At 40.1% G+C, this 23,606-nt stretch overlaps 1 protein-coding gene across 4 annotated transcripts in view; it reads right to left on the bottom strand.

Moving 5' to 3' along the window:
* Nucleotides 1-23,606, bottom strand: part of CEP112 (centrosomal protein 112) — a 174,748-nt gene that overhangs the window by 33,247 nt on the left and 117,895 nt on the right. For all 4 annotated transcript variants that reach the window (XR_004419831.1, XM_033077052.2, XM_033077050.1 and 1 more), the window contains exon 24: nt 1,110-1,199. Coding sequence is in view for 3 of the 4 variants with exons in the window: in XM_033077052.2 (XP_032932943.1) it covers nt 1,110-1,199 (90 nt within the window). In the remaining variant the exon portion in view is untranslated. The remainder of the gene's footprint in view (nt 1-1,109; nt 1,200-23,606) is intronic.

Raw genomic sequence — 23,606 nt, 5'->3', positions numbered from 1 at the left:
AAATGTAAAAAAAGAAAAAAAAATTGGAAGAGGACATCCCTCACAGCATGCAGCCAGTGCTGTTCCTGGGAGGGACATAAAGAGCTGATTTTCCTCCTCCTTCTCCAGGAGGTTCTGCAGCCAAAATGCAAAGCTTGTAGGCCAGCTCAGCCACTAAACCAAACCCCTGCAGTGCTGCAGGCACTGCAGCAAGGATGAGCCTGGCCCAACATCTGGATTTGGGAGACCGAGGGGGACAGAAGGGAACAGCTCATCACTGCCACTCCAGAGAGGAAATACAGCAATTAAACACCAAGGGTGACAGGGAATTCCCATGAGCCAGTAGGATGATAAAACTGAGGAAGAAATATTAGAAATTAATGATTATTAATCTTCTATACCCACCTCAAGTGATTATTCCTGCAGGTACAGAGTTAGAAATTATTTATGTGGGATATATGCTGTTGATACTGTTTACTCAGCACCAAACAAAGTTCTCAAATGCTTCAAAACTTGATTTATATTAGAAATACATAAATTCCTGTCTGATTCAGGCATTCATCACCTGAATATTCTCCTGAATATTTCAATTTAATCTGGTTTGAATGCAGATCATTGACTTTCTGTTCCAACACTGCCTGTAAACACCACACTCTATTTTGCTCAAAGCACACTAAATAATCTCTGACTTCACTGGAAGTGTCCAGAAAAAAATTTAGCACTATTAATCATCTGAAACTGTTTACAGACATGTTTGGACAATGAATGCAGAAGATCAGGACTAAAGATTATTTTTAGCTGTTATTGTCCAATTATGCTTCTCTTCATACAAACCATTAAAGAACAGGTTTGAATAGTCTCAGAAACCTCTATTAAAACACTACAGTCAGTTCAAAATAAATGCATCATTTAACAGCTAGAATAGCTGAAATACCAACTTGCAATAGAGAGCAGCAGATAAGTATTTGCCTGAAGGATTCAGACAGTTTAATTCTCTTTTACTACCAACAAAACAGAAAAGAAAGCTAGCTGAGAATTTTGCAGGAAAATATGTGCTTTTGCTTTGAAGGAAAGGATTCTTTTTAACCATTGCACCTCCTTGCTCAAGGGATGGGGACAACACCCAGTACCTGCTGCTGAGCCTTCAGCTCTTGCTGCTGGAGCCTCCTCTGAGCATCATAAAGCTGCCCACAGTAATTCTCCACCTGGTCCTGCAAGGCCTGCAACAACAGCAAGGGATGCAAAAGACACGTGAGAAACATGGCATGGCAGCAAAACTTCCAGGTCACATTTCCAGCCAGCTGGGGAAGGATGTGGAGCTCTGAGAGTCCTCCTGAACCTGGTGCTAAGACTTGGCAGAGGCAGTCTGGCCACTCAAAAAAAATTACTTTGCACAGGTGGGACCACTGGCTGAACAAGAGTAGTTACATCTTAAAAGTTTTATCTTATTATAGGCTACTCATCCTAAAATATTTTATTTTTATACCTTCTTATAGATTATTTGTCCTAAAAATGTAAGAAATATCCTCAAAGGTTGGAAGGCAAATGGAAATATTGCAACACTTTTATTTGCAAATGTCCCAGGTTTTTGTTGTCATCCTGTCTGCACTACCTGAGTTTCCTAGGAGCAGTTTTGCAGGGTACCAACCAATTTTTTCTTTAAGCCAGAATAATCCTCTCTCTGGAAAACAATGTCTGGAATTTGGAGTGGAAATGTATTCCACATTACTGAAGTGGGATGCTGGCTGAGATGAGGGCTCCCCTCCTGCTCTGTATCAAATCTAACATGTGATCTACAAATGAAGGATAAATGGCAATAAATAAAAGGAATATTATGATTATGTACTTTACCACAACTACCCAATCTTTATTTAGTTCAGAACTAATCACTCCTAAACCAAGCTCATAAAATGCATCAACAAATTCATTTTGTCATGATTGTTCTCCTTATATATATTTATTTTGATTGCAGCAGTCACTCAGAGCCTTGATCTTTTTGTTACATGCTTAACAAAGGAACAGCTTGCCCCAAGGAACTGATAGTCTGTGTTATTTCTAACAGATACACACCAAACAAACAATGCAACGTTTCAAAGATTTTTTTTGTTTGTTTTGAAAGTTTCCTCCTCATTGTTGGGTGTTTGAATACACGCTTAACATTTACTTACACATTTACTAAAAGCTTAGTGGTGGTGTCAGCTTGAATAAAGGCATTGTTAAGTGCAAGTGCTGACTCCAAGCAAAGTGCACAATGTGCGTGGGGAATTGACACCAGCACAGAAAAGAAATATTTTGAGTTATCTTTTGTATGCCAGGAAATCAGGGCATTGATACCCATCAGTGAAAAGCAGCACAGGCTGGACCTGGTGCTGCTTTGGAAAAAGCTGAGCTGCACAGAGAGCAGCTGGAATCACAGAACCAGCCAGGCTGGAAAAGACCTCCCAGACCATTGAATCCAACCAGCCCTACAGTGGTCACTCAATCACATCACCCAATGCCACGTTCACTTGTTCCTTTAACACTTCAGAGATGGTGACTCCAAAATTCCCAAGGCAGCTCCAGCTCTTGGCGACACTTTCAGTGAAGAATTTTTTTTAATATCCAACCCAAAGCTCCCTTGGTGTCCCTGCCTTTCCCCTGGGAGGACAGACCAACAACCCCACGAGCTCAGGGGGCTTTGCAGGACCTGCCACATGGGAAATGTTTGCTTCCAGCAGCCCAGGGGACCTGAGCACAACTCAGCATCATTCCAAGTCCTCCTGGTGCAAAGATTTAACATTAAAAATGCCTTGCTCTTTTCCACAGCACCGAAATCCTGCACTCTCCAATAATTTACAGGATAAAATTGCTATTGAGATAAGATAAGAGGACCACTTATGATAGATCTTGCATGCTGGTTTGAAGTGATGCCAGGCATTAACTTTAAAGTCTTAGAGCTGTAAGACTGTTACATGTTCTGATGCCAAAAATTGTAACCAGACCCAAGCATGAACTTCAAATCTGCCCAGGGACTTTTATGCTATCACAGCTTCTGAGAAATGTTGAAATTCAGGCTTTGAATACATAACCAGTCTTCAATACTCAACAAGTCTTGCAGCACCAGGAATTTGCATTAATATAATGAAATATATGTGGCAATTATGTGTGAATTGTAGGGTTTTTGTTGGCCTTTTGTACATCTATCTTGTGAGGTAAAACACAAACAAGCATAAAAGATAAAACAATGTAGAAATGCAATAAGGAGCAGGGTTGTTCCATGGATCAGGAACTTCACCAAAAACCCAATTAATTAGACAAAAATCCCAAAGTGTCCATTCATACCCAGCCCAGGGTACTCTCAAAACATTCCTGGAGCACATTTTGGACAAACTACAAACTATGAGCCATCTTCTCCTGCTCTTTCAGGATCAGCTTTTCCAGCCCAAATGGTGAAAAATAAGGAGGGAGGAAAGCTCACCACACACCATCATCCTTCCCTTGTTTGACTCTTCCACAGGACTTTGAGGCTGGCTAAGAAATAGCATTTAAGTTTATAAACATATGGGACTCCAGATAAATGTGGTTGTGCCACAGAACAGATTTGTATCCCCCCATCTGCAGGTCCTGAGTACAAAACTTGGATCTCAAACTGCTCCTGCCCAAAACAACAACTTTGGTGGCAAAGAGAATTGGTGCCCTGCTCCTTCCCTTCTCCCTTTTTACAGTTCTTATTTGCAGCAAACTTCTTCAGCAGAGGATAAAACCAGAGGTTCCTTTAAATCTGAGGGCTTGCAAGGCATCTGAAAGTCATTTAATTTGGGAAATTCAGATAACACAGCCTTTGTTAGGTTCACCTACTCTAGATAGTGTTTGCCAGCATGGAGCACACATGTTTTATTTCATTAGGAGAGCAGAAAATGTCTTAAATTTAAATTTAGAAATAAGGTATTTTTACTATAGCATGTAAGTACAGCAAACTAACAGCTCTTCCAGTTATCCATTCACCATTAGTCCAAAGCAGAATTTACTGTATGAACTCACAGATTTTTCCAATCACATCATAACTGGCTGTTGGCAGGTTTTGTATTGGGATGGCAAAAAAACAACTCAGCTAACTCCTTGGATCAATCACAAATACCTTTAACTGGACCCTTTTTGGACTATTCCTGTGCTGCATAAATTCCCAGTAATTAATGTTCATTTGAGTACTCCAGCTATTCTATCAGTGCAACGACAAAAAAAAAAAAAAAAGGAAAACCAAAAGTTCAGCATTTGAAAATGAAAAAGTAACATTAAAACCTCAAGGTTGCTGTAGATTCCTGCATGTGATTAACTCTAAATAGCAATTAGCAGTAAGCAAGTTTGCTGGCCATGATTTTAGTTTTCTAGGAGGGATCATGAGAGATGTCATGAATAATGCACCTTTTAGAAGATCACACTGAAAATTCTCTCTGTAGTCAAAAAGCCTCATATGCAGTGGCCAGAGCCTGAATGCTGATGGCAATTCCTGAAGCTACCAGAACCCTCAAATCTTCTCAAATCAGACAGGGAAGCTTCTGCCATGCAGAATACTCTTAAAAACAGCAGAGGACTTACCCCAGGTACACCTCAGAACATCCCTTTTGTAAAACTAAACAATGTTTTGGTTTGTTTTGTTTTGTTTAGAAATACAGTTTTTATTCTACGACTTCAAAGTGTCACATTTTGCCCAAAGAGCAGCAGAGTTTATGATTAATAACTGCTGAGATGAAGAAAAGGATTAAAAATAAAAATCCAGGCCAATTTTTAAGCGTCAGAGATTTTTTTCCCCCCTGAACAGAAAACAAAACTTAACTTATTTAGTTAAATTTTTCCAGGTTCGGGTGAATTCCCATCCCTCAGCTGTGCTAAGTTGACTTGCATCACTCTTATAAAGACAATTTTTTTTTTTTTTTTTTCAGTTAAACGGGTTTTCAAATGCCATGTAAACATGTTTGCTGTTGAGTGTCTACACCATACCTGACCTTGGAAGTGCTTTGTGTTGGCCAGAGAACAAAGAAATCAAATGTTTTGCTTTCCAGCCCAGATATCCTGCATTTGAAAAGCTCTTAAAAATGTAAATGAGATAATAAACTCCACTGCAACAATGTGGGTGAATTACAGCCGGAGAAAGGGAAAACTCAATTTGATTTATCTTCTAAAAATGGAAAGGATCCTAAAATAAAATGATATTGTTTGGGTCTCACACAGCAGAGAAGCATGGGAAGGATGGAAGGGAAAAGTGACGCTTTGAGAAGGAGCTGCTGGAATTTTCTGGGCAGATTTTGGGACCTGGAGAGGATTTTGTGGATGAGCCCATCCCAGTCACTGTGATCCAGAGCTGCTGGACACTGATGTGGAAAGAAAAAGGAACCTCTGAGCTGCATTTCTGGGTAGGCACCTTTTACTGTCCCTGTTCTCCCACTGTGGATGGATTATCTCCAGCAAAACGTTTCATGGAGTTCATTTCTGCCCCAAATGCAGTTTATTTCAGCCCCTAATGTGGTTTATTTCAGCCCCAAATGCAGATTATTTTAACCCCAAATGCAGTTTATTTTAACCCTAAATGCAGTTTATTTCAGCCCCAAATGCAGTTTATTTCAGCCCCAAATGCAGTTTATTTTAACCCCAAATGCAGTTTATTTTAACCCTAAATGCAGTTCATTTCAGCCCCCAATGCAGATTATTTCAGCCCCAAATGAAGTTTATTTTAGACTCAAATGCAGTTTATTTTAACCCCAAATGCAGATTATTTCAGCCCCCAATGCAGTTTATTTTAACCCCAAATGCAGATTATTTCAGCCCCCAATGCAGTTTATTTTAACCCCAAATGTAGATTATTTCAGCCCCAAATGGAGTTTATTTCAGCCCCAAATGCAGTTTATTTTAACCCCAAATGCAGTTCATTTCAGCCCCAAATGCAGTTTATTTTACCCCTAATGCAGTTTATTTCAGCCCCCAATGCAGTTTATTTTAACCCCAAATGCAGTTTATTTCTGCCCCAAATGCAGTTTATTTTAACCCCAAATGCAGTTTATTTTACCCCCAAATTGAGTTTATTTCAGCCCAAGGAAGCAGCACACGTGGGGCTGGCTCCAGGAAAGCTGGGATGATGCTCAGGATCAGAGGAATTCCGTGGGATACCTGAGGGGCAGACTGAGGCTGGGAACAAAATGTGGTTTTTAAAAAAAAAAACCCAACTTGTAAAGCATGGAGTTTTGACAAGGAGCCCTAAAGAGACAAAAAGGTGCAGTGCCAGCATTCCAAAATCCCTTGTCAAGGCAGGAATTAATTTTTGGTGTTAGTTACAGGGCTTAATCTAAATCAACTAAAAGCTGGTGGAAGAGTTTGAAGAATCCCAGGAACAAGTATGGAATGGGAATGCAGGAAGGATTTGGGCTTTAATATATGAAAATTGATTTGATTATCCTTTAACCACAGGATATTTTTCAGAAGTGCTGAATTCCCTTAAAGTTCAGTTCTGAAGAATTACAGAAACAGAAAAAATTACAATTCTTAATTTCTTTGTATTGATTACAACTGTAAAGAAACTATTTACAAATGTGAGATGGTTTCCTTCTTTAACCTGAAATAATTTCCTATTTTTTGTACATTCCTGAGAGCAGACAAGGCTTGATTCCTGATCCCATCACACCAATGGGAAGCCATGGGACACAATCATTAACCTCTCTGCTCTGAGGGTTGAATAAAAGGAAAATTTCTTAAAAAACATTAAATATCAATGTATTTTCACTTTGAAACAGAAAATGCCAGCAGAAAAGTCACTGCTCACCCTGATCAGATTATACCAGGTAATGTCAGTCTTTTTTTACTAGAAATATGTAATTTTTATTAGCAACTCTGCACATATGGATGTGCATCTGTATCAAGAAGAGCCCTCGAAATTTATGACCAGTGCAGAGTAAAGCTACCTCTAAAGGTAGTGAGAGTTAGCACTTTTCATCTTCAAAGAATTTTTCAAATGTTACCAAATTAATATAATTAGTTAATGAAAGATGCAGTAATAAAAGCTACTCTAATTACCTACTGTAGTCTTAATTATCTCCTTACTAATGCCCACAGAAGAAGGCTTCCACTTTACATCCTCAAAACATGTGCCAACAATAATTCTGAATACAGGCCTCTCTTCAAGTGCCTTCTAAATTCAAATTACATCCATTGATGTGTTTTCTCTCCTCGTTTATGAGAAGAAAATCTCTGGAACTTTGAGAAAAAAACCCCATGTGAATGTTAATAAAAATTAAAGAGAATTTTCTTCCAGAAATACACATGGAGATGCTTTAAAATTTTGTCATGAAAACATTTAATTTTCAAAGTCTTTATCTCTCCATGAAGTCAGAATTATGAGCTGTCTGGGCAAAAACTTTTCTACATTAAATGGTCTCACAATTCAGAGTCAAATACAACTCCATCCAAAGGAAGCAGCCAAGAATCCCATCCAGATTTTGGAAAACAATCATTAAGTTTGCTAAAATATTTCAGGGAGATAAATAGATTTATCTGGCTTTATTACTACTATAAATAAATTGGGCAAATATATCAGTGAAGACCATTGATGTAATGCCATGAGTCAGAGCAAAACAAGGGTGTTTTAAAAAGTGAAATAGTGAAGTTTGAGCCAAATTGTTGGGGCATCCTCAACCCTGTTTTGGGTTTTCACTGAGCTCTTCCCCATGACACTGCAAACAAAAATCTCTGTACTTGCAGTTCTTGGTTTTGGTGCAAAGCAAAGGAAATCTTCTGCTTTTAACCTAATACATATGTTTGCTGTTCACATATGGCAAAATTCCTTTCTGGTGGGAACTTTTTCGCTGTTGTTGCAACACACTATATATCCAAAAAGTTTCCTTTGATGTCGAACTATTGCTCCACCACTCATTATGCTACTGATTCAATATGAAAGGCAAAATTTCTGTGGTTTCTGTTAAAACAATGGCTTTGTTTTATGCAAACAAAGTTTTCCACAACCTATATGCAGGGGCCAACATTATTACAAGAGAAAAGAAAATCTATTATTTTACACAGGAAAGAGTCATGGTGTTTAATAACATGAATTATTTCTCCATCCTATAGGTACATCACAATTGCTATTATGACTGTACAGAAAATTTAGGCTTTATTGCTCCTCAGGAACTGAAATTAAAATGCCTTAAGCAGTATTTGACATCTCTCTTTCCTATTTTACTTTCACTGACCTCCCAGCCTGTTAGCACCAGCCCAACTTTGGGATCTTGGGAACAGTTAGGGATGGGTGGGGAAAGGGGAAGATCTTTAAAGGTGCTCTTCACCATGTCCTGCTAGACAGTGACAGCAAATCTGTGACTCTTCATGCTCAATATTTAATTTCAACCACTAAACACTATTTCATGGAGAGTGGACATGGATTACAACACGGAATGAAAATGCAAATTGGTAATACCTTTGTAAATGTGTCCCTACAAGAGCTGGTTGCCCATTTTCTGCTGCCATTATGGAAAAAAAAAAGGGAAAAAAAAGTTTTCTTGGTCACAAATCAGATAAAAAGCATAATTTCCAAAGGCACAGAATTCAGCAACTCCCACACGGAATATTGTGAGCTCTCATATACACCATGTTCTCACTTTGCTGACATTTCAAAATGGGAATGGAGATCTTACAATAAATTCTCCAAGCTGGGGGCTTTGCCCATCCCCACCGGTCTGGCAGCTCCCTGTTGCACCAGGCTATGGTTTCAGGGATTTGCCATCAGCAGATATCCCTGGGAAGTCTAACAGATCCTCCCCTTGAGGGACTGTGGGAAGAAAGAAGGAAAGAAAGAGGTTCAGGAAGAAAAGGAATAATTTGATTCTAGGAACAGAATCAAATCTCTCCAGCAGTAGGGGAAAAATATTTAAAGTAGGTCATTTAACATAAAAGAAAAATATATGCAAACATTTTGCAGTGTGGCAGACTCTAACATAAGCTATTTTAATTTTTGACAATTCATAGGCAAGAGACTGACTGGCAGTACATCAGAAACGTGGGATCATCAGCATTAGCTCCTGAGCAGTCCCATAACACTTCCAGATTTCTTCTGGTGTCTTTTGGAGCTCACCTGAGCCCTGCTAGAATTGTCAATTTGGCTACTTTTGCCTGCTTGGCTCCTGTAAGATATTGATGTGTTTTCAACATTTTCTGTACATAGCTAATTGAGCTAAACCAAAGTTTTAGGATCATTTTCCTGAAAGGCTTTAGGTTTATTAGACAGAATTCTTCCCTGTTATTCCCAGGTGGGGAGGCCCTGGCACAGGGAAGTGTCCAAGTGTCCAAGGCCAGGTTGGACAGGCTTGGAGCACCCTGGGACAGTGGCAGTTGTCCCTGCCCATGGCAGGGGGTGGGATGAGATGAGCTTTAAGATCTCTTCCAACCCAAATCTTTTCAAGAGTCCATGAGTCCAAGATACATCCCTGAAATACCTCCATGGCACCAGCAGGGCTATTTGTAGACATAAAATTAGGCAGGGGCTTAAGCATTTTGCTGAGTCAGGGCTTCACTGCAGGACATTATAAACTCAATTCTTTTGAAAGGCAAAGGATGCCACAGGGTCCTGCAGAGATAACAGTTCAAAGGAAACAGCAGCATAAATTGTAAACTCGGGCATTTTTGTCAGGGGGAGCCAAGGAGGGAATTGGTTTTGCTTTGTTTTAGTGGCTCAGGTGACAGGAGGGAAAGGGAGGCAAGGTTCAAAGGCTGTAATAAACTGGCTTTCATCTGCTTTTCTCAACGGGCCACAAAACCCAACAGGCACTTGCCAAGTCCAAGCCCTGCTTTGTCCATGGCCAGGACACTCTGGGGCTGCTGTGATGGAGTCCATCAAGAGCCTGTGAGCTGCAAGAGTCACTGTAAAATTTCCCTGGAGTATTTTGCAGTTTGCTTTAGCACTGCTTCCCCTTTTTCCCAGCCTGCATGAGTGTCATGGTCAAGAGCAGAGCAGGGGCTGCCAAAGGGAGAAAAGCCCTGACCTGTTTCCCCCTTGCACTCGCTGGGGTTTGGGCAAAAACACCAGTGGTGCACATTCACCAGATAAAATGAATCTTTTAAACCCAAAGATACCATGACATCTTAAGCATACACTCATGAAGGAAAAGTTCAGAACTCCATTTTAAACCACTTATGAGAGGATTTACCAAGATTCTGCCTAATGTTCAGCTGACGCTTTGTCAAGAACATTTATCACGAAGCTTTTGAAGTTTCTTAGCTCCCCCTGAGTTATTAAAACTTGAACTGCAGAGTTTGTTATCAGCCTCAGAGCACACACAAAATACATCAGGTATTTTTTCAGTCAACCTTTCAGTCTGATTTTGAGACTATTATACAAAATACAACGTTCCCAAGCAGGTTAATGTCTGACAGATAATGCTGAGCGGGCGGAACCGCGGTGCCTGATTGATCCGTGAGACAATTTTCATTTCCTAATTTGCTTTTTATTAAACACTTTGCAATCAAAGGGAACAGCGAGGAGTCTGCCATTCTCTGAGCAGCTTTCCTGTGAAGACCTGATGTCAGCTTCAACATTTTCAAGCAACTTCTTGAATTTTTGATGCTCTGTCACAAGAACGTCTAAAACGTCCCGTCAATGCCACTCTAGTGAAAAACTGCTATTGTGAACACAAACCAACCAGCAAAACATCTGGTTCTGCTGCCTGCTGCACTCTTAACAACACTTCTGCAAAAACAAACATCAGGGGTCCAGGCAGAATTTCCTGCAATGACTGAGTCGTGCTAAAGCAGATTTATCGATCACTGGCTGGAGGAGGCAGAGATAAAGCAGATTTATCAATCACTGGCTGAACGAGGCAATCTTCTGCTGCCCAGGGCTTCCTTCCCAACCAGGTTTATCACCAAACTGCCACTTGAAGTGGGGGTTTGGACACTTCACACCTGGAGCCAGCCCAGAGCCTGCAGCAGATCCCTGGTGCTCTACAAATGTCTCTTTAAAGTGCATTGCTCCTCACGGATATATAAATATAAACACTTCTAACAGGCCTTACAAAACCTTTCATTTTGTTATGCTCTTTTAAAACAGAAATATGAAAGGCTAAGATATTTCTAATCAATAGGCCAATCTGATTCCCAGCAAGAAAGAAAAGTTATTTATTTTGTGCAATCAGGTGCTCAGTATTGCTGCAATTCTCCCATTACATAAAATAACACACATTTTCTGCACACAGGCACACACAAAGAAATCTAATAATGTCTTTTTACCTTTCAAAGTAACCTTAATCAACAAAATTAACTTGCAAGGCAAACCACTGCTTTTTGAACTGAACAAGAGCGAGCTTGACTCAACACATGTGAGATGTGAGAGGCAGCAAAGTAATATCTGCTAAAATTATGTCTGGAAGCCAAAAATGGGGTGATTCTTGACAGGGGAAGATGCACACAAGGAAACTTGGAAATTCTTTTATTCAAAGTCTTTAATGACCTCCAACCCAATTACATTTGCAACAAGACATGACAATGCAGTTGCTCCTATTTAAAAGTATGAGTGAAAATGGAGTATTTTTGAAGCCTGACTCTTTTTTTTAAACTTTTTAATCATGTTGAGATGAAGCTCATTTACTTAAAAAGAAAAAATGAAACAGAACGTCCTCTGCAGCTGGTCAAACAGATTACGAAACTCTAATCTCAGTAGCCTGAGGAAAACCAAAACTGTTTTTCAAGTATCTATTTTATAGAGCATTAGCTTTCTACTTTTTAAAAGAGGCATTAACATAACTGATCAGAACATCCCAGAATGTTTCAGATCTAGTTAATCATACGATGTTATGACAGAGATCCTTGCTGTCATAATGCCAATGTTTCTAAACATTTCTAAAATCCTTTAAGTTCAATTTTTTTTTCAAATTAGACATGGGGAAGATCTATTTCAGTTTCTTCAGAAGTTTTTCCGTCCATTTAAGAGCTCTACAAAAGTAATGCAGAATATTTTCAATAAAGACACATACACACATAGCAAGGAACAATGTCAGGCTCCATGACCTATTTAAATATTTCTGATCGCTTTTTATACAAAACATTTCACTCTAACTCCTGCATAACTCATTCCTGGGAGTCCTCACCACTGTATTTCTTTAACTCTGTTTTATTCTTTACAGCTGAACAGGAATAATTGATTAAAAAAATCAGAATTTGTCTAGTTTATTTGGTTTGCTTCCCTTAAAAGCAATTATTTAAACATTCAAGCCCATGTTGTATCTTTGGGTGCTAATAGTTTCTCCAGTACAGGTAAGAACCAGGTGTAACTTACTCACAGACAAGGTGGGAAGAGGATAAGAGGGGAAAACCATCACCAAAGCTATTGCTGTGCCTCAAATATGGTTTTAGTGGGGTGTCAGGAGCTCTTATCACAATTGGGATAGATTGATTTCCATTGAAGTTTTTGGGCTTTTTTTGTTTGTTTGTGGGGTTTTTTGTTAAATTTGTTTCAATGAGTTTTGAGCTGGAACTCTGCTGTTTCAGTGTGAAGATCTTTCTGCTGTGGCAGAGAAATCTTCCATGGAAATGCACAGGCAGGAGAGGAGCACAGAGCTCAGCACAAGTTCTGCTGAGTTACCTGTGACTCTAACAGGCATCCCCAAAATATCCCCCTGCTTTTGCTTCCAGGAACACCCACAGGGTCCTGACAGGGCAGTGAAATACCCCCAAAAGGCACAAAAAGCTTTTTAAAAAAATATATATATGCAGATAGCTCCAAACATTCCTATATGGAAGACATTTTTAAAATGCAGAAGAACTAAAAATAACAGAAAACAGATCAGGTTCTGAAGCACCACCAGTTTCCCATTTGTGCAGCTACACATTAACACCTCTCAGCTGAACTGCACAGCTACTTCAGCATCCCAAAACCTTCCCCTAACCACAGCTGAGACAAAAACTGCAGGAAGAACATTCTATGGCACAGTGTGAAAGGTCTAAGAATTCCTGTATTGGCAAAGTTGCATAAATCTAGTTCAGGATCTGCCAGGGAAGCAGAAATGAGCTTGGTCTCTGCTGAGATGGAGAAGGGACATCAGCTCTTCACACCCATCATGAAGGCTGAGTTAGAACACCAAACTTGATTTGATTTTCCATACAATGATTATGAATAGACATGAACATTGAGGAGAATGATGTGTTATTCTGGTAGAAGAAGAAAACAATACATCAGGTAGGAGTCCCTCCTTCAGAGGAGCTCAGAGCATGGCTGTGCTCAAAGGTGTTTCCAGGCAGACAATTAAAATCCACTGATAATATCCAAATTGTTAAATAGTCTTCAGTAATTGTTGTTCTACCTTGCTGAATTACAAGTGCAAAACTGGAAAGGACATGAATGATATTGATATTAGAAACAAAAATAAGAGGAATTTAAACATAGAGCTGTTTTCTGGAGCCACAGAGTGTCAATACTCACCTGGCATTTCTCCTTTCAGTGCCTGCAGAATCCTGGTTCAGTGCTGCAGCTACCCAACATTTGTCAGCCTGAATTTTTATTTATACAGCTCCATTCTGCCCCTGCCAGGCTTCTCAGTAAGCAAACAAACTCACTTTTCATGTTCAGGGTTCTTGTTTGTACTTTTACCCTTTTTGTACATAACAAACCTGGCAGGGAGCAGAGCAGGGAGAGCACCCAGGGCTTGGACACTGCCTGTGGGCACCATCCCTCCCTCCTGCAGGTGACATCCTGCTCCAGGTGACATCCTGATGGGGACAGGTGGCAGCAGGGTGGCAGCAGGAATGAAGAAGCCAAGGAGGAGCATGGCACCACAGGTGGGAGCTCATGGCAGCCCCTGGGCACTCACGTGGAAAATGGAAAGGAAAACATCACAGCACTTCAGGGTTCAACATGTTTTCAACAATTTTAGTTGGAGAGATAGCACAAGCTTCTATTGAAATGAAAATGTTGTGCTGCTGAGACAGCGACTCTCAGGAGCCTGGATGGACTCAATGATCTCAGAGGTTTTTTCCTTAATGATTCTGTGAGTCTGGACCACCTGGCAAGTGCACAAATGATGTGTTTTCCTAAACCACAGGATATCTGCATGAATTTTAGTGCTGCCATGTCCTAACTAATTACTTCCCTAGAGAAGGGATGGGTTTGTTTTCCCCGATCTGGTTCTAGAAAAAAATTCCATCCACTCCTTTTTGTATCACAAATGGTCTGATCTGTTTTCAGGACATGTTGAGTGATGTTCTCCTTCCTCCCCACACCAGGCTTTATTCCTTTGGGATGATCTGAGCTGTGAGACAGCAAACCCCAGGGCAAAACTGAGCTGGGACTTCCTGGCAAATCTCAAGAGGGAAGTGAACAGGGCATTGCATGTTTTGTCTTCTAAGGCCAACATGGCCTGGTTTGAAATCCATGATCTCATGCCATGCTGGGCCAGGAAAATGGCATATCCAGGGCATGGGTTTCCAGCAGAAAATACAAGTGAGGTGATCTGATGAGACTCTATTCACCTGCCAACAGCCCTGGCAGAAAAATAAACAGGTTCTGGGGATGAGCTGCTGCTGGAGGCAAAGCAGGAACCATTAGAAGAGCTGCCCTGACCTGTGAGGAACTGGTGTTATTGCTTTGAACTTCAGCAAATCTTAATGAACTCTTCATAATTGGCAATCTGGGCTTTTCACTGATGATTTATTTCTCTGGAGGTGCCAAACTCAGGAGACAAATTCAACACTGGAAACACAAATTTTGGGGCTCACAGTTGGGGAGGTGAGGTGAAGGCAGGTCCAACACCACTCTTTGAGTTGTATCAGGAATTAGATTTGTACATGCTAGTGCATCAGTGCTGAAGAATTTGGTTTGTAATTATTAAAACGTGTTGATTTAATTGAAGTTATTGACTTCAGTGTGGTGCAGGCTTAAACTAAAAATAAGCAGAGGCAGTTTCAGTAACAGAAGAAGTGAAAAAGTGGTTGTGTCCTCCTCCTTACTCAGAGCAGTAAGGTTTTGGTTGTGCTTGACTCATCCTTGCTTTACTGCTCTTCCACTCCTCTGTTATCTGGCAGTTTTGGAGGGGATGCTGCCAAGAAGTTCATTTAAAGTCCTAAATTTTATCCTGTAGGTAACACTTATTCCAGTTTCCTGAGAATAAATTCCATAGACAGACCCCTGAAGAAGAGAACAGGTGAACTCTTTGCCCCATAAATCAGTCAGGCTTCCTGAAGAGGCCAAAGATACGAAACTACAGAAGCCTGCACAGACACATTTCAGAAAAAACCTCAGCCTTGAGGGTCACAGTTTTCTCCATAAGCCTCAAGACCTCAATCCTCCTCATGCATGCATGTTTTCAAGGGTCAACAAATCAAATATTTCCTGTCTCAGGTCCTGCTCAGCAGTGAGTCGAGTCATGATGGTGCAAGAATCAGCAACGATGAACTGCTCCCAGGAAAGGCAGCCCACCCATGCAGGATGGAGGATGGACATGAAATGCAACATCCTTGAAGGATAAAGCACATTTCCAATAAAACTAATCTGGTTTTCCATCTTATTATACACACATGTGTATGAACACACAGAGGCAAGTTCCTTGGGTGAAAGGCAATGAGGTGTACAAACAGAAAATATTCACTGTGCAAATTTCAGTGGGAAAAGGAGCGGAGTACAACACACAGAATAGACTTTCTCTGGCTTCTGGACTCCAGTGCTGCTTTGGCTGCCAAGAGCACACAAAATTTCCACTGAAGGGCAAGTCAAACCAATTTCCCTGAGGATGGAGGCATCCGAAAACTCGCTGAGGTTATTCCATTAGTGCCTACGCATTCTCTGAGCGGATGAGCAGCTTCACTTTGAATCCATGTCAAACCACAAGGACTGGCTGATGATAACATTCAGTTAAAATGATCTTGTCCCTCTAGAAAAAAACACTGGCTGAGAGCTCCACCTCACCTTTTCTAGCTGGGCACAATGGGGTGATTGATGCAGCAAGGAAATGGGATAGGTTTGTACCAGGAGCCTGGGTCAGGTTTGGTGACAGTGTTTGTAGCTTTAACCTCTTACCCAAATCTCTGAGATGAAAAAGCCACTTCTGCTGAGCACACAACTGTGAGAAAGTCAGAGCCAGAGCTGGCAAACACCGAGCTAATTAGACAGGTGTTCTGAAAAACCCCAAACTTCACGCAAAGCCGCGTTTGCACCTTTTGATGTCGTACCTGGTGCTGTCTCACACCACTGGGGCTGCACAGGGGCAGGAGCTGCTCCCCTGCTCGGCTCTGGGGGTGCCTTTGCCATCTGATCTACTGGATACACAGATAAAAGTCGCCGCAGACTTTTTTCCCTTTTCAAGTGCAGCGCTGTAACTTGGAAAGTTCTTTTATTCACAGCTCTGCTGACGCAAGAAAGTGGCAGGAATATGGCAGCTTTGGCTGCTTTCCTTTTGAAGCTCTTTGGAAGTAATCTTTTAATGCTAACAAAACAATAGGTATTTTCATTTTGGATGGAAAAAACATTCCAGTAATAAAAAATTAAGGCAATGCCTTTGAAAAAGTCTAAGAGTGCTACAGACCACTTGATTCTTCTCCTATCCTGCTTTTAAATATTGGTAAATAGTTACCATGCACAGGTATCACATTCTCCAGGTTTCTCTTGTTACACTCAAGAAAAGCCCAACTCTTATGAAAATGGTGAAGTTTAACAAAGATATTTCTATTTCCCTGTGATCTGCCATTCAAAAGTGTTAGCCAGTCCTTTTTTTAAAAAACACTCTTGATATTTGATCTTCTTGAGTTTCAGTTACTTATAAAGCTGGAGAGCCAGCAGAAAATTCTAAGTGGAATCTGAAGATTTCTCAAGTCAACACTCATTTTGGCAGGAGCATTTTAATGCACAAAGCTGAAATCCTCAGTGAGCCTCTCCTGCTGATATCCCTGGAGCAGCCAGCACCATGATTAGCACAAAACCAAACAGCAGAACATACAGCACTGGGGGGAAAAAAAAAAAAAAAAGGATGTGGACACAAATACTGGAAGTGGTGTAGGCACAATGGGATCAGCCAGGACAAGCTGGTGTGGGATGAGAGATCTCTCAGGGAAAAGAGATGCTGATAACAAAGCAGGTCCACATCCCAAAGCCCTGCCTGCCAAAGCCTGCAGCTCGCCTCGCTGTGCCAGGCTTTGCAAGCCTTCAGTGCAGAGCTAGAAATGTTTGTGGCCCGTGGAAGGTTTGCTTTGAAGGTTTGCTTTCCCCAGCACCCTTTTGTTGGTGGAATCCGTGGTTCACACAGATTGTGTTTCCACCTCCACGGCTGGAGAAGCCCTGCAGTCAAGGCTGTTCCAGGAGAGGGAAGGAGGCTGCGTTCCAGGAACTCTCTGGAACTGGAACAAAGCACAGCCCTTGGAAAGCCTACACAGCCCTGTGCACAGACTGTTTTACAGATGCCCCATTTTTGGACAGCATTAGACACTTGTTTTTATCTTTATCTTTTTTTTTTTTTTCCCCCTCTCCAGTAAAGTCCCAGACTTTGGAGCCCAGGCTCTTCCTCCTGGGCATCTCCCCAGCTCTGTCTTTTTTAAGCACCACTTTCTCCTCCACAGAAAAGTCCTTCTCCTCTTTGGAGAGAAAAACATCTTTGAAATGCAAGAGTAAATTCTGAGCATCACAGCAGCCTTAAAAAAGCTGATTTCCATTTTCTTATAACATATTCTAAGCCTTGTCTGCCTTTCTTTACAAACTGTGTGGGCTTATATCAGTATTACTTAACACTTACTAATAGAGTGTTTTGTCTGCACCTTCTTAATTAGCCAGGACCCCTCTCACTGTTATTACTCCTGTCTAGTCAATTAAAAGCAGTGCATTTTATGGCAGCTTTTGAATTTTTTTCCACTGCAAAATTAGTGCAGTCCACATTATTAAAAGCAAGACAGTTTAGGTGTATATGACTTTATATTTTATTCTGCATTTAGAGAATCTTTAACTCCATAATGTGGAGACAGGTGGCATCCCTTCTGGGGCTAGCAGGGAATAAAAAAGGTTTAATGCAGCAAAGGGCCTTCTAGAGAGAAAATAAAACATTGAGGACAACAATGATAAAGTAGGAAAAAGTAAAAATACCAACTTTTAAACCTGTCAGATAAATCTGGACTGCAGTTCAGAGGAAAAGGCAGGCACTAGCTCTAGTCTTTTATAAAACTTGTAAGTCTGATTTTGCTGTTGGCCATGGTAAGTTCTTCAATGTGTTGAGACATGAAAAGTCAAGAAAAATGCCAGAGTGCAGAGTTTGCTGCAGGAAAAAAAAAGATGACTCAATTCTTTGTCTCACAAAGCATGTCAAAGATATTATAAAGTACTTACAGATGCTCAGCCACTCGGATTGCCTGGCTGGCCAAACATCTGAAACCCTGTAATTTTGAAGAGAAGGTACTATGCTTCAGACAATGAAATAATTTCTGTGGCAGCAGAAAAAGAGAGATGGTTTTGAAAAGGAGAGTTTTTTAAAATCAGAATTTCAGTTGTGATCAATAACTATCTATCTAAGCTTAACATGAAAGTCAGCCTATTGTAATTTTAATTTATAATGAATGTGTCAATCCAGGCCTTTAAAGATAACCAGGTAATGGAGTCATGAGACAGAGCTGAAGCAAGAGTTGAAAACCTCAGGGCTAAACCCTCATTTCTCTAACAGACAGAATTTGGATGAAACTACTATTTACACTAACAAAGACTGTGAAAAACAGGTGCCTCAGAGCTTGGAACCTATGAAACAGAGAAAGCAAAGCCATAAAGGACCTGCAGATTTAATTTACCTATTCTTTTAGAAGACATGACTTCCTCTGCTGATCAAACAGAACATAGGAAGTTATGAGCAAGATAAAGTCATTTGCCTGGTAAATTCTAAGGTCTGATTTCCAATGCTAAAGCACCAGTGCTGGTGCCTTGCAATTCCCTGCTAATAAAAGCCACTGCAGAGTTATGAGTGTTATTACAGGCTAAGTCAGTGACAAGGAAATAAAGACCCATGAAACATCACTCCACGTATTTAACATCAAGATGGTCCCTTACAAGCCTTTCTTTCACCATGCCAAATGGTTTATCATGGTAATGTTTAGGCACAAAGGCAATTAGGAGGATTTGGGTCCCTCTGGAGAGCTCAGTGACACACACATCTCCCAGGCTCTGTGACTGACGGCGCTTGGCACGGCCGTGGCCACAGAGCCACCACCAGCAGTGGGGCATGTTCTGACCAGATGTCTTACAAGGCATGAGCCAGCACCAGCAGTGAAATCCTGATCTCCTTTTTACAGGCACTGCTGGCTAAAAAAAAAAAAAACAACATAAAAACTCCTTCATCCAAGTCAAAATAGAAAATGCAACAAAAACGCTGCAAAAAATCTTGTCCGTCATGGGGATGACAAATTTTTTTCTACTGGTTGAGGTTGTGGGAGTTCATTGTGCCAGCTCAGTATCCTGGGGAATAAAGCAAGTCAAGACTCCCTTACCAAAAAGCCCTTGACACAATGAATGTCTTTACCCTAAGTTTTAGATTTTCATTTAGAGTTTACATTAGGCTTGCAGGTTTTTTCCCCCTAATTAATCCTCTGTGCTGTCACTTACTCAGGGTCACAGCCTCCTGAACCACCAGCTCATCACAGCTTAATTTCCACCTCTGCCACAAACCTTGGCTGAAGTCAAGGCTTTGCCCTCCTCTGTCTCACTTTTAAATCAGGACTAAAAATGTTTCTTCTCTGGATCAGGGCAGCTTAGGTTGGCTGCTCTCAGATTCCTCTCCTCCCTTAATAAGGGCATTTAAACCACCAGATTACCTAGACATTTAAACTAATTAAAGGCATTTAAACCACTTAGATTTACCTTTGCTTGGGACTTTTAAACCAATAAATTAGAATTATTTATTTCTTACCAACTCCAACCCTGGCTCTGGCAGAGTGCAATGTTGGTGTTCCAAAAGGTGTTTTGAGGACAAAAAACTAAATACCTCTGCAAGGCTGTAGTCACTCAGTTAATGTTCCCAGAGACCTAATGTGCTTTTTCATTTAATAAAGAATATTATTCTTAGTTACCATTCTTATTCTTATTTGCTAATAAACATGGCTGATGATGAAATAGAACTACAAGCAAAATTAGCTTTGCATCAAACTTTTAAAAGCAATTTTTTGATGGAGAAATTCGGTTTTTTATATAGTTGCATGGAGGAAACTCCCTGTGTTGATAAAACTCTCAGTACTTTACAGAGGAAAAGCTCCTTTGGCTCCAAGACACAGCAGCATTTAACAAATATAGGATGTCAGGAATACTCAATGCCCACAAAGGCCCAGACAATTTAAACCCCAAAATTTTTCTCTTTGTTCTGCCGTGGCTATAAAACACTTTGACTTTTTTTCTCCCTCTCAACTTTTAAACATAACAAAGAAAAACAACTGTTTCAAAATTTTTCACATGAAGGGGAACATTATTATAGGCCATTCTTTCCTAGAAATCTTTCAAGTCTTATTTATTAGCAGAATTAATCTGATCATGAGCTGGCTGCCATACAAAGTGTTGAAACATGTCATCTTCCAACCATGCTTTGCTAATGAAATTTTGGTGTTAATTCAGGGATTTAACAGAATCCTAGAATCTGTAACAGGAATCAAACAACAATTGTGGTTCATCTGGCAAAAAAAGCATCATTTTGCCCCTTTTCTGTTGTGGGTTTGTCACTGTATGCTCTCCATCATCCATTTCTTTCCAGAATCTTCTTTTTGATGTGGAGTCCCCACTTGGCCATCAACTTCAGCATTAATATGCTCTGAACATGTTTTGCAGTTCCAATCCCAGGAAATGTTTTGTACTTTCAATCCCAGGATTCAAAAGGATTTCATAAAAAATAACTGAACAACTAAGCCTGAACAACCCAGGCTGGGATTTCAGAAATAACCTCGAGGTATCTCCATGATGCCACCAACTCCTTTTTCTGCCCAGTCCAGTAACCAAAAGCAGCAGAGAAGTTTGGTAGATGCTCTGACCATTGGAGTTATCAAGCTCCAGGTTGCTCTGGATGCAAAAAACATAATTAAAAAAAATAAAAAAAAAGTTTACCCCACACTTCAGTGGCCAGGGAAGCTCCTGCACAGCCACTCCCAGTTCAGTGCTCAGCCCTAACTGGAGAGCTGCAATCCCAGTCTGAAGCATCACAAAGATTAATCATTTTGATTAATTAAGATACCACCTTAAATAATACTGAGTTGAAGGAGATGGATGCAATTGTGCAACAATAACAAATCAGAAATCTTTTACAGGCAAAGAGAGTCAGGAATTTGAATTAACATCAAAATCATGTATTATGGCATCCACATCTGGATATCAATTTACTGCCTAAATCCAAAACTTCTCTGAGAGCCAGTTGGTTTCTGTAAAAATGTATTTCTCCCTTTGAAAGGAAATAATAATTGGAAGGTCTTACAGGAAGCCACCCAATACCAATAGAGGAAATTGCAATCTGTTCCTCAATGTTAGTTTAAATCAATGTTGTATTTAGCAAAGGCTGTTTTTTAATGATAGTATTTTCAATAGCTTTTACTACACTGAGTCTCCTCAAAGGCTCACATTATATTAAGAATTGCTTTGTTTGCAGAATGTTTCTTTAATCATCCCTCAAGGTCTTCAGTTTACCCTAGGTTAGATGTTGTTCCCCATCTCCAGCACATCCAGGATTCCATTTTCACCAAAACCCTTTCTTTTTTTTTTCCCCCAGGCTAATAAAAAGCAAAGTATTTCTGCATATGCTTGCCTAGAAATATGTGTGGTTCTTAAAAATACAAAGTGATCAAATATTAAAACCACCTTTTTCTGTTTCCAGAAGTATACACAGCATTTTAGCTTCCTAGGAATTTTTTGCTTGGGTATCTGGATTTCAGTAAATTTCCATTAAATCAGTGGTTTCAAAGGAAGATTTTTTTTTTTTTAAGTACAGTATTAATGATACTAAACAAAATTCAAGAACTCCAAGCAAAACAGCTCCTCCAATTTCTTCTCCAAGTTGACTAAATCTTTTAAAACATACTCCCAGCACCAGTGCTAAAAACTCCCTGGGACACTGCTCAGAAACCCTGTGCAGAATTTCCCTGTGGTTTTTATGGATTTCATTACATTGTGAGGTAATAACATCAAAATGAAGTTTATAATAGATTTATGTGCAGAAGGGTTTCATAGCACCTATAGTCATTAGTGTTCAAAAACTGGTGTTGCCAACAGCTGAATTATTCCATTGAATGCAACTTAAGAGAATCCAGAAATTCAAGTAGAGTTTGCACCAGAAGAAAAACTCTGCTTTAGAGTCTAAACCATGATTTTCCAATGTGTAACTCAAGAAGGCACCATGATAACTTGAATTACAGAGTATTTCTGACTCTGGCGAAGATGATTCCACTGCCACAGGGTTTCTGCAGATCTTGGTGGTCACTGGAGAAGTGAACTACAAACAGTCCATGTTCCTAACTTGTAAAAATTCACCTGTACCTGAAAATAATGTGATTTACCTGTGTTCTATTTGCAGAGCCTGGTGATAAAATAACCTACCTGTGGTGATTCTATCTGCACAACAGATTAGAGCCAACATTTCTAAAGTCACACCTTGCACACATTGATCAGAAAGAAAATTCTTTTCCTCAACAAGCCCACAAATAATGCAGACATTTTCCTTAAGAAAAAATAATGATAGCTAAAAAATCTGAAAGAAAGGAAAAAGTAAACTCTGCAGATGATGAGACAGTAATGTCAACCTAATGCAAGTCACTCCAATATAGAGGACAGCATTTACTGCACCACAATCCAATGGATTTCCAACATTTAAAAACTTCCATGGAAACTTTTAGGCAAAAAAATTATGTAAACTGTAGGAGTCCATTTTTTCATGAGCTTTTACATTTAATAATGTGATTCTTTACTATGACTAAATGTCTTTACATAGGAAAAGCAATTTCCTTCTTCCATACAACTTCTCTTGATGTGTTTTTGTTGTCAAACAGTGCAGATGGCAGTTTCAAAATTTTCCCATTGCTCCTTACTGCTCTGAGAAGAAAAAATGTTTAATAACTAATTCTCCTCACTTCTACAGGTGGGATGCTCTGCAGTCACTTTGAGTCAAGGAGGCAAAGCAGCAAGAACACAATCTGACTATTAAAACAATGAGAATGGCCAAAGAATGGAATCCTGATGCAAAATATGTATAAATCTGAATAAAAAAAATAATGAATTATGTATAAAACTACAGATAACAAATACTTCATTCCTTTAACATTCAGTACAGACTTTGCTTGTATTTTTCAGTGGAAGCTGAGGACAAACTTTCCTTCAATGCAGCCTTAAAATGAAAATTGGGAAGGTTTGTGAAAACCAGGCTGCAGCCCAGGCCATGCTGCTGCCTTGCTCTCCTATTTTTTAACTTTTCTGTGTTTGAAGCCCTGAAAACACAATGTAAAGATGCTGAAAATACACTAAAGCATCAAAGGAAAGAAAACAGGAAAGATTCAAGTATTTGACTGATGTGGATGGGTTAGCTTTGCCAAATCCAGGGGTTTGATGCAGGCACAGGATCAGCTGGAGGAAAGTGAATCTGTGTGAGCAGGAACCATCCCTGCCTTCAGAACTCTGAATTACCCTCAGCCAGGCAGCAGCA

This window comes from Catharus ustulatus, chromosome 20, assembly GCF_009819885.2.
Source record: "Catharus ustulatus isolate bCatUst1 chromosome 20, bCatUst1.pri.v2, whole genome shotgun sequence".
Classification (NCBI taxonomy): domain Eukaryota; kingdom Metazoa; phylum Chordata; class Aves; order Passeriformes; family Turdidae; genus Catharus; species Catharus ustulatus.
Note: the sequence above shows the minus strand (reverse complement) of the source record. Positions and strands in the feature narration are given on the sequence as shown.